Source organism: Oncorhynchus masou, chromosome 29, assembly GCF_036934945.1.
Source record: "Oncorhynchus masou masou isolate Uvic2021 chromosome 29, UVic_Omas_1.1, whole genome shotgun sequence".
In the NCBI taxonomy this organism is placed as follows: Eukaryota; Metazoa; Chordata; class Actinopteri; order Salmoniformes; family Salmonidae; genus Oncorhynchus; species Oncorhynchus masou.
In genome coordinates this window covers 9,583,087-9,594,861 of record NC_088240.1, presented here as the reverse complement: position 1 = coordinate 9,594,861, position 11,775 = coordinate 9,583,087, and the positions used below count along the sequence as shown (strand labels likewise).

Sequence of the window (11,775 nt, the reverse complement as noted above, 5' to 3'; positions counted from 1 at the left end):
ATATACTGTATTTCTATCTGAACGATCCACATCATTGTGCTCTATTGAACGCAGCCCTGGTCAAGGTGAAGGAGACTATGTCTGTCAGTGGATATGACTTGTTGACTCTATCGTACCCTCTATGTGTCTATGATGTGACAAGCCTTTGACTCTAGGAAAACAACTTCAATTTAGCCAAACTGCTAGCTAAGTACTCCCACTAAATAGTTTGATTCCAACTGTGCTGGTAAACACATAAATCTTCTATGTGTTCCTGTCTGTTCCTAACCCCATTGAGTTGGATGAGCTAATTGCCTTCTCAGTGTAGACTAACGAGGCTGCAGCTAGGAGAGAACACACTTAATTACAGTGGAAATGCAAAACACCAGAGTTTCCTGGAACCCATAGACTTCTTGTGCCATTACCACAAACATTCCGAAATGAGGCTTGTTTGCCTGCAAAATGGCCGTCTGGCAGCTAGCACCACAATCACATTTTACAATCACAATGTCAATGAGCTAATATTCAATGGCCTAGCTTTACATCCATACTGCCATCCTGGCAGAGTGAAGTCACAGGCTCGAGGTCACAATGGGCAAGTGAGATTTGATGTCTTACAGCCTCAGAATGGGTCAAATCTGGCACTCATGTAAACACACACACACACACACACATACACACACACACACACACACACACACACACACACACACACACACACACACACACACACACACACACACACACACACACGGTGCAATAAGATAAGTGGGGACTTCTGCTATTTCTGCTGCACATATTTAAAGCAGTAGTTGGGAGCGACTGTGTGAAGGGATGGGCATTGTATGACCTGAGTGATAAAACATATAGTCATGGACATGACCTCTGCCCTTCCATCTATCCAGAGGACCAAGAAAAGCAACATGGGAAAACATGCAGGAATGCTACCAGAAGAGAAAACAATTTCAGAGCTAGGATGAGTTATCTTGGATCAGTAATGATAATCACATTATAGATAGCCATCTGTCACGTGTGTATTTAACTCTTAGAAAAAAAGGGTGCTATCTAGAATCTAAAAGGGTTCTTCAGCTGTCCCCATTCAGCTTTCCCAATACGAGAACCCTTTAAAGAACCCTTTTTGAATCCAGGTAGAAGCTTTTTACGGTTCCGTGTAGAACCCTTTCAATATAGGGTTCTACATGGAACCCAAAAGGGTTCTACCTGGAACAAAAAAAAAGGTTCTCCCATGGGGACATCTGAAGAACCCTTGTGTATGATTTAATATGAATCAGCAGTAATACTGTGACAGGTATTATTTATAAATTAATCATTCAGAGATAAATTACAAAAATTATTCAAATTCAAACATGATTGATTAATTGATTGACATATAGAGTATTTGTATCAAGCGATTGGAGCATCACAAATTCAGCCTTCAATAGACAGTGTGAGAGACTATTTTGAAGTTTGCTGAAGGAACACAATAACAACAACACTCACATGTTACAGCTCTTCATTTTGGTCAGAGTGAACACATCAGTTTGGTCAGAGTGAACACATCAGTTTGGTCGGAGTGAACACATCAGTTTGGTCAGAGTGACCATCGCTCCAAAATCAGGAAAATCAGGAATGTTTTGTCCGAGCCTGTGGCTAGACCCCGGAATGTGAATGTTGCGTGTGTGTGTGTGTGTGTGTCTGTGTGTCTGTGTGTCTGTGTCTGTGTCTGTGTGTGTGTGTGTGTGTGTGTGTGTGTGTGTGTGTGTGTGTGTGTGTGTGTGTGTGTGTGTGTGTGTGTGTGTGTGTGTGTGTGTGTGTGTGTGTGTGTGTTTGTGCATGTATTTGTCCTGTTGCTTCATAGTCCACGTTAAACACCAGATGAGTGTAATGAAACTGAAGACACATCCTAGACGTGACACCATATCCTTGCCTTAATTAAGGCGTCCCCTGCCATTCTGACTATCACACAAAGTAAAGCATGTTATGGAGTGACAGTATTTCACTGCTATTGTTACGTTCAAAAGGTCAGTCATTATATACAGTGCCTTGCGAAAGTATTCGGCCCCCTTGAATTTTGCGAACTTTTGACACATTTCAGGCTTCAAACATAAAGATATAAAACTGTATTTTTTTGTGAAGAATCAACAACAAGTGGGACACAATCATGAAGTGGAATGACATTTATTGGATATTTCAAACTTTTTTAAAAAATCAAAAACTGAAAAATTGGGCGTGCAAAATTATTCAGCCCCCTTAAGTTAATACTTTGTAGCGCCACCTTTTGCTGCGATTACAGCTGTAAGTCGCTTGGGGTATGTCTCTATCAGTTTTGCACATCGAGAGACTGAAATTCTTTCCCATTCCTCCTTGCAAAACAGCTCGAGCTCAGTGAGGTTGGATGGAGAGCATTTGTGAACAGCAGTTTTCAGTTCTTTCCACAGATTCTCGATTGGATTCAGGTCTGGACTTGGACTTGGCCATTCTAACACCTGGATATGTTTATTTTTTAACCATCCCATTGTAGATTTTGCTTTATGTTTTGGATCATTGTCTTGTTGGAAGACAAATATCCGTCCCAGTCTCAGGTCTTTTGCAGACTTCATCAGGTTTTCTTCCAGAATGGTCCTGTATTTGGCTCCATCCATCTTCCCATCAATTGTAACCATCTTCCCTGTCCCTGCTGAAGAAAAGCAGGCCCAAACCATGATGCTGCCACCACCATGTTTGACAGTGGGGATGGTGTGTTCAGGGTTATGGGCTGTGTTGCTTTTACGCCAAACATAACGATTTGCATTGTTGCCAAAAAGTTCAATTTTGGTTTCATCAGACCAGAGCACCTTTGGTGTGTCTCCCAGGTGGCTTGTGGCAAACTTTAAACAACACTTTTTATGAATATCTTTAAGAAATGGCTTTCTTCTTGCCACTCTTCCATAAAGGCCAGATTTGTGCAATATACGACTGATTGTTGTCCTATGGACAGAGTCTCCCACCTCAGCTGTAGATCTCTGCAGTTCATCCAGAGTGATCATGGGCCTCTTGGCTGCATCTCTGATCAGTCTTCTCCTTGTATGAGCTGAAAGTTTAGAGGGACGGCCAGGTCTTGGTAGATTTCTTGTGGTCTGATACTCCTTCCATTTCAATATTATCGCTTGCACAGTGCTCCTTGGGATGTTTAAAGCTTGGGAAATCTTTTTGTATCCAAATCCGGCTTTAAACTTCTTCACAACAGTATCTCGGACCTGCCTGGTGTGTTCTTTGTTCTTCATGATGCTCTCTGCGCTTTTAACGGACCTCTGAGACTATCACAGTGCAGGTGCATTTATACGGAGACTTGATTACACACAGGTGGATTGTATTTATCATCATTAGTCATTTAGGTCAACATTGGATCATTCAGAGATCCTCACTGAACTTCTGGAGAGAGTTTGCTGCACTGAAAGTAAAGGGGCTGAATAATTTTTCACGCCCAATTTTTCAGTTTTTGATTTATTAAAAAAGTTTGAAATATCCAATAAATGTCGTTCCACTTCATGATTGTGTCCCACTTCTTGTTGATTCTTCACAAAAAAATACAGTTTTATATCTTTATGTTTGAAGCCTGAAATGTGGCAAAAGATCGCAAAGTTCAAGGGGGCCGAATACTTTCACAAGGCACTGTATGTCTTATTCAAATGAAGAAAAAACATGTAATAAAGAAAAAATATAGACTGAAGGAAGAAAGTTGAAATAGTGTATCTTATCAATGTCCCCTTCTCAGAGAACGGCAACAAACAGCCAAAGAGTAGAAATTCTAAGACTGTCTTATCCATTAAGTAGAACATAACTTGGTTCTGGTATGTCTTTACCAACAGGAATGATATCTAGATCTCAACTGGAACCTCAACATAAACCTCAGGGTTGGAGGGTCATTTCTATTACTTAATACATGGGACAAGTCCTCTGTGATACGCCTGCCTGGCGCTGGAGATTAGGGATAACTCTATTAGGGCTTTGATTCTCTCTCTCTCTCTCTCTCTCTCTCTCTCTCTCTCTCTCTGCAAAGGACACACCACAGCCAGTCTATAGACACAAACAGCCCTTTGTCGTGTGTGTGATTACAGTACGTAGAGATACTTGGAGTTGGTTGTTGTGTATGTGTGGCCATACATGCTAGGTTAACTTCTGAATTTCCCTCCTGGTCATTTTAGGAGGCGGTACCATGGAGTGTGGGGACATTAAGAGTCATTAACACCTCCTGGACTTTAGAAAGGGAGTGGTGCATGGTTCCAACTCTCTGTGTGCACCGTGTGTGTGTGTGTGTGTGTGTGTGTGTGTGTATTGCCACAATAAACAATGTGTGTAAGACCATCAACAACAATGTACTACAATGTCTGTGTGAAGGTATCCCAAATTGTACAATGGATAGTTCCAGCCACACAATATGATTGGTTGAGAGGAATTTGAAGCAACCACATCATGAAATCATAGTGTACATCAGGGAAAAGGGATAGCTCCTGTACACATGCCAAGTGACTGTACTCACCATCCATAGTCTCCTCACAATGCTGGTCGAGGTTCTCATAGGAGTCCCAGCGGATTAGAGCATCTTGGGTATTGTAGTCCACTGAGACAGTGGGCCCATTCTCCAAGTGGTCCATCCCTGGTGGAAAAAACACAGACAGAGGGGTCAAAGAAAATGTCAAAGCTATACTCATACAATAGGAGGTAGTGTCTGTCATCTTCAACACATTTCTGTTTTTGAATGATTGGTAATTTGCTTGGAGAAAATGGCCGCCAAAAAGAGGAGTAGGTATGCTTACCATTGATTTTTTCTGGACCAAAGGAAAAAACAAACTCCACCTTTCCAAAATCTGGGAATCTGTCATCTGGTTTGAGGATGAGAGAAGAGAATAAAAGGTGTCCATGTTTAAAGCAATGACGGGAGATTGCAAACTATGTTTGACATGCAATATGCAGCCAAATGAAATATGTTGGAATTTAAGATTCCTTAATACTCCGTTCACATAGAAACCCTCTATGCAGCAGTTTTCAAAACGTAAACGTATTGAATATATTCGTTATGATGATCATATATATTTGGGTCATCATCAAGGCACAACAGTTTCATGTTTTCAGTCAAATCTATGTTCTGCAATTCTCTTCATGGTATGCATTATGCTGGCATTTTTAATTTTTTTAGGGGACATTTAAGGAATATCTTCCTTACCTTTGAAGGTCTCGTCGAGCTCATCCTTCCCAAAGACGATTCCCAAGTCGTGCACAGCGCATGTATGGAACTGCACGCGGAAGATCACATCCCGCTGTGGGCTTCGGAAGCGCTTGTGGTAACACTTCAGCTGCAGTGGACAGGAAGACAGATGTAGTTTTTAAAGAGGTCTTTCCGGATTCTGCGTTTCTGTTACTGAATCCCTAAAAGAGATGACTTCTGGGCTTTCATAGATTTCACATTGCTCAAGTCTCAACATTTACCTCGGGAAACCTTTGACTTTCTGTTACTTTCACAGTGTTCAGATCACTATGACAACTGGAAAACACGTGAAAGCATTTGAAGGGGGACATTATTTAACTTGTAGTTTTACAATTTTGGAACCATTCCATTCGTTCCATTGTACTGGGCAAACTAAATCAAGCACAGACATATGTTTTTGATCCAGATCTGACATACAGTATAGTGTCATTGTGAAATACCAGCTGATAACATAGCAGCTTGATTCACAGTACAATCCTTCAGGGCATCTGGCAGTGTGCTAGAGCAAGCAGCTCTGTAAATGTATGGTCTGCCTTTCCAAACAAGAGCGGTATTATCCAAAATATTGCTATCCACACACAAGCCTTGTAAAGCCTTGTAAACCCAAACCCTACGAAAGAAACTCTTCACTCTCTCCCCACTGTGCTTCACCCTGGCTAGGCGTTGGCCAGATCTTTTACAAGGACCTCACATTCACAGGTACTCAATGAATATTTAGCTTTGTGCTTAGCCCAAATGACACAATGCACACCAACTGTGGCTGGACTGGGGTACTGTGGTGAATGTACTGGGCAAATGTCAGGGTTCATACGCCTGAAGAACATCTCAATTGGACTGGAATTATCATTAAGTGAGCCTCAAAATAACCCTGATATGATATGGGTCAGGATCATTTAGCCTCAAAATAACCCTGATATGATATGGGTCAGGATCATTTAGCCTCAAAATAACCCTGATATGATATGGGTCAGGATCATTTAGCCTCAAAATAACCCTGATATGATATGGGTCAGGATCATTTAGACTCAAAATAACCCTGATATGATATGGGTCAGGATCATTTAGCCTCAAAATAACCCTGATATGATATGGGTCAGGATCATTTAGCCTCAAAATAACCCTGATATGATATGGGTCAGGATCATTTAGCCTCAAAATAACCCTGATATGATATGGGTCAGGATCATTTAGACTCAAAATAACCCTGATATGATATGGGTCAGGATCATTTAGCCTCAAAATAACCCTGATATGATATGGGTCAGGATCATTTAGCCTCAAAATAACCCTGATATGATATGGGTCAGGATCATTTAGCCTCAAAATAACCCTGATATGATATGGGTCAGGATCATTTACCCTCATAACCCTGATATGATATGGGTCAGGATCATTTAGACTAAAAATAACCCTGATATGATATGGGTCAGGATCATTTACCTTCATAACCCTGATATGATATGGGTCAGGATCATTTAGACTCAAAATAACCCTGATGAGATATGGGTCAGGATCATTTAGCCTCAAAATAACCCTGATATGATATGGGTCAGGATCATTTAGCCTCAAAATAACCCTGATATGATATGGGTCAGGATCATTTAGCCTCATAACCCTGATATGATATGGGTCAGGATCATTTAGCCCCATAACCCTGATATGATATGGGTCAGGATCATTTAGCCTCAAAATAACCCTGATATGATATGGGTCAGGATCATTTACCTTCATAACCCTGATATGATATGGGTCAGGATCATTTAGCCTCAAAATAACCCTGATATGATATGGGTCAGGACCATTTACCCTCATAACCCTGATATGATATGGGTCAGGATCATTTAGCCTCAAAATAACCCTGATATGATATGGGTCAGGATCATTTAGCCTCAAAATAACCCTGATATGATATGGGTCAGGATCATTTAGCCTCAAAATAACCCTGATATGATATGGGTCAGGATCATTTACCTTCATAACCCTGATATGATATGGGTCAGGATCATTTAGCCTCAAAATAACCCTGATATGATATGGGTCAGGATCATTTACCTTCATGACCCTGATATGATATGGGTCAGGATCATTTAGCCTCAAAATAACCCTGATATGATATGGGTCAGGACCATTTACCCTCATAACCCTGATATGATATGGGTCAGGATCATTTACCTTCATAACCCTGATATGATATGGGTTAGGATCATTTAGCCTCAAAATAACCCTGATATGATATGGGTCAGGACCATTTACCCTCATAACCCTGATATGATATGGGTCAGGATCATTTAGCCTCAAAATAACCCTGATATGATATGGGTCAGGACCATTTACCCTCATAACCCTGATATGATATGGGTCAGGATCATTTAGCCTCAAAATAACCCTGATATGATATGGGTCAGGATCATTTACCTTCATAACCCTGATATGATATGGGTCAGGATCATTTAGCCTCAAAATAACCCTGATATGATATGGGTCAGGATCATTTACCTTCATAACCCTGATATGATATGGGTCAGGATCATTTAGCCTCAAAATAACCCTGATATGATATGGGTCAGGATCATTTAGCCTCAAAATAACCCTGATATGATATGGGTCAGGATCATTTAGCCTCAAAATAACCCTGATATGATATGGGTCAGGATCATTTACCTTCATAACCCTGATATGATATGGGTCAGGATCATTTAGCCTCAAAATAACCCTGATATGATATGGGTCAGGATCATTTAGCCTCAAAATAACCCTGATATGATATGGGTCAGGATCATTTAGCCTCAAAATAACCCTGATATGATATGGGTCAGGATCATTTACCCTCATAACCCTGATATGATATGGGTCAGGATCATTTAGCCTCAAAATAACCCTGATATGATATGGGTCAGGATCATTTACCTTCATAACCCTGATATGATATGGGTCAGGATCATTTAGCCTCAAAATAACCCTGATATGATATGGGTCAGGATCATTTAGCCTCAAAATAACCCTGATGAGATATGGGTCAGGATCATTTAGCCTCAAAATAACCCTGATATGATATGGGTCAGGATCATTTAGCCTCAAAATAACCCTGATATGATATGGGTCAGGATCATTTAGCCTCAAAATAACCCTGATATGATATGGGTCAGGATCATTTAGCCTCAAAATAACCCTGATATGATATGGGTCAGGATCATTTAGCCTCAAAATAACCCTGATATGATATGGGTCAGGATCATTTAGCCTCATAACCCTGATATGATATGGGTCAGGATCATTTAGCCTCAAAATAACCCTGATGAGATATGGGTCAGGATCATTTAGCCTCAAAATAACCCTGATATGATATGGGTCAGGATCATTTACCTTCATAACCCTGATATGATATGGGTCAGGATCATTTAGCCTCAAAATAACCCTGATATGATATGGGTCAGGATCATTTAGCCTCATAACCCTGATATGATATGGGTCAGGATCATTTAGCCTCAAAATAACCCTGATATGATATGGGTCAGGATCATTTAGCCTCAAAATAACCCTGATATGATATGGGTCAGGATCATTTAGCCTCAAAATAACCCTGATATGATATGGGTCAGGATCATTTAGCCTCATAACCCTGATATGATATGGGTCAGGTTCATTAGGCAGAAAATGGAAACAGCAGAGAGGGAATACCTGGAAAAGTCTAATCAGAAACGGCCATTTTAGTTTTCAGTTGCAAAACATTTTAAAACCCTTTCCGTTACATGCCCTAATAGATGTCAATGATTTATTCATTTATTTTCAGACGTTGTTGGCCGCAATAGTCTCTGTTCGTCATGGCATAATAGATTGCTTTGGTGTACATGTTACACATCTAGCCTGGATAAACCAAGCTGAATTCTGGGCTCAACCTACAGTTGAAGTGGGAAGTTTACATACACCTTAGCAAAATACATTTAAAATCAGTTTTTCACAATTCCTGACATTTAATCCTAGTAAAACTTCCCTGTTTTAGGTCAGTTAGGATTACCACTTTATTTTAAAAATGTGAAATGTCACAATAATAGTAGAGAAAATAACTTATTTCAGCTTTTTTCTTTCATCACATTCCCAGTGGGTCAGAAGTTTCCATACACTCAATTAGTATTTGGTAGCGTTGCCTTTAAATTGTTTAACTTGGGTCAAACGTTTCAGGTAGCCTTCCACAAGCTTCCCACAATAAGTTGGGTGAATTTTGGCCCATTCCTCCTGACAGAGCTGGTGTAACTGAGTCAGGTTTGTGGGCCTCCTTGCTCGCACATGCTTTTTCAGCCTACACATTTTTGATAGGAATGAGGTCAGGGCTTTGTGATGGCCGCTCCAATACATTGACTTTGTTGTCCTTTAGCCATTTTGCAACAACTTTGGAAGTATGCTTGAGGTCATTGTCCATTTGGAAGAGCCATTTGCGAACAAGCTTTAACTTCCTGACTGATGTCTTGAGATGTTGCTTCAATATTTCCACATCATTTTCTGTGCTTCACGGTTGGGATTGTGTTCTTCGGCTTGCAAGCCTCCCCATTTTCCCTCCAAACATAACGATGGTCATTATGGCTAAACAGTTCTATTTTTGTTTCATCAAACCAGATGACATTTCTCCAAAAAGTACGATTTTTGTTCCCATGTGCACTTGCAAACCGTATTCTGGCTTTGTTATGGCAGTTTTGGAGGAGTGGCTTCTTCCTTGCTGAGTAGCCTTTCAGGTTATGTCGATATAGGACTCGTTTTACTGTGGATATAGATACTTTTGTACCCATTTCCTCCAGCATCTTCACAAGGTCCTTTGCTGTTCTGGGATTGATTTGCACTTTTCACGTTCATCTCTAGGAGACAGAACATGTCTCCTTCCTGAGCGGTATTAAGGCTGCGTGGTCACATGGTGTTTATACTTGCGTACTATTATTTGTACAGATGAACGTGGTAACTTCAGGCGTTTGGAAATTGCTCCCAAGGATGAACCAGACTTGTGGAGGTCCACAAATTGTTTTCTGAGGTCTTGGCTGATTGTTTTTTATTTTACCATGATGTCAAGCAAAGAGGCACTGAATTTGAAGGTAGGCCTTGAAATGCATCCACAGGTGCACCTCCAATTGACTCAAATGATGTCAATTAGCCTATCAGAAGCTTCTAAAGCCATGACATCATTTTCTGCAATTTTTCAAGCTGTTTAAAGGCACAGTCAACTCAGTGTATGTAAACTTCTGACCAACTGGAATTGTAATACAGTGAATTATAAGTGAAAAACTCTGTTTGTAAACAATTGTTGGAAAAAGTACTTGTGTGATGCACAAAGGAGATGTCCTAACCGACTTGCCAAAACTATAAATGTTAACAATACATTTTTGGAGTGGTTGAAAAAAGAGTTTTAATGACTCCAACCTAAGTATATGTAACCTTCCGACTTCAACTGGAGGTGAAGTGAAACACAGCATTTAGTCTGGATAAATGTCCTCAGCACATGACGGAAACGTTCACTTCCATGAACCAGCCTTCCTCAGCTGTGATTAATCCATTGGGTAGAAGTTGAAGGAACTAAAACATATTTTATTTGCAGAGACAAAAAAACAACTCTAGATGAGGTAAGAGAGGAAACAAATGGCCTGTGGCTGTTGTGTGGTGCCATGGGATATATATTCCTCCCACTGGGGTGCTGGGGGGGGGGGATGCTAGTGAGCCTCGTTTGAGGAGAAGCGGATGAAAAAGACACAATGACAAACTGATTCAGTCCTTCAATATGAAATATGCTAGATCATAAAGGCAAAAAACATGTTGACAGCGTTGATATGTTGACATGTTGTAAACAGAAAACACAATGCATGAAAACCTGCCCCTGTGACTACAGCTATAATTTAGTCAAGAAGTAAAGTAGAACAGTTTTTAAAGACAATGTCATATTATGGGGAGAAGGGGGCAGTTGATGCTCATCCACTGCATTTCTATACAATTAATAGAAAACTCTGGTCAGTCTACAAACACACAGCCTATTAGCTATGCAATTAGCCGCTACACATTAACTCACATTAACTCAGGACGGGGATTAAAAACTATAATGGAATGCGTACGGAGGCAGAACAAATATGTTATGTCACGTTTGCTCCCGCTCTTCCCTCCCCAGGCGCTTGAGGGCGCCAGGCTTCCCTGCATCACGCACTCCTGCCCTCCCTCGTCACGTGCATCAGCAAAATTGGACTCACCTTGACTCACTCACTCATCTGTATTTCCTCCCCTATATTTGTCAGTTACCTGCTGATTCATTGTCTTTTGTTTGTGTTACCTGTTTGCTGACCAGTTCCTGTCTCGTTCCATGTCCGTTATTTATTACATGTTTGACTCCCCGTACCTGCTTCGTCTCTCCAGCGTAATTCCATGTGACATTTTATTAGAGAAATGTTAACAAATACGTTTGCTTTACAGATTATATAGTTATTTACTTTGCCGTTTTAAAGCTAATTTACTGCAATTCTACACATTTTGCCATGGCTTGGGGAGACATTTTTACAATTTTAAAATCTAATTTTCTGCAATTC

General features: G+C 40.5%; 1 protein-coding gene across 1 annotated transcript in view; it reads right to left on the bottom strand.

Moving 5' to 3' along the window:
• The window catches only part of LOC135518965 (tensin-1-like), a 511,087-nt gene that overhangs the window by 71,625 nt on the left and 427,687 nt on the right, over positions 1-11,775 (bottom strand). Inside the window, 3 exon segments of the mRNA XM_064943949.1 lie at positions 4,499-4,615; positions 4,776-4,841; positions 5,183-5,312. Of these exon segments, the coding sequence (XP_064800021.1) occupies positions 4,499-4,615; positions 4,776-4,841; positions 5,183-5,312 (313 nt within the window).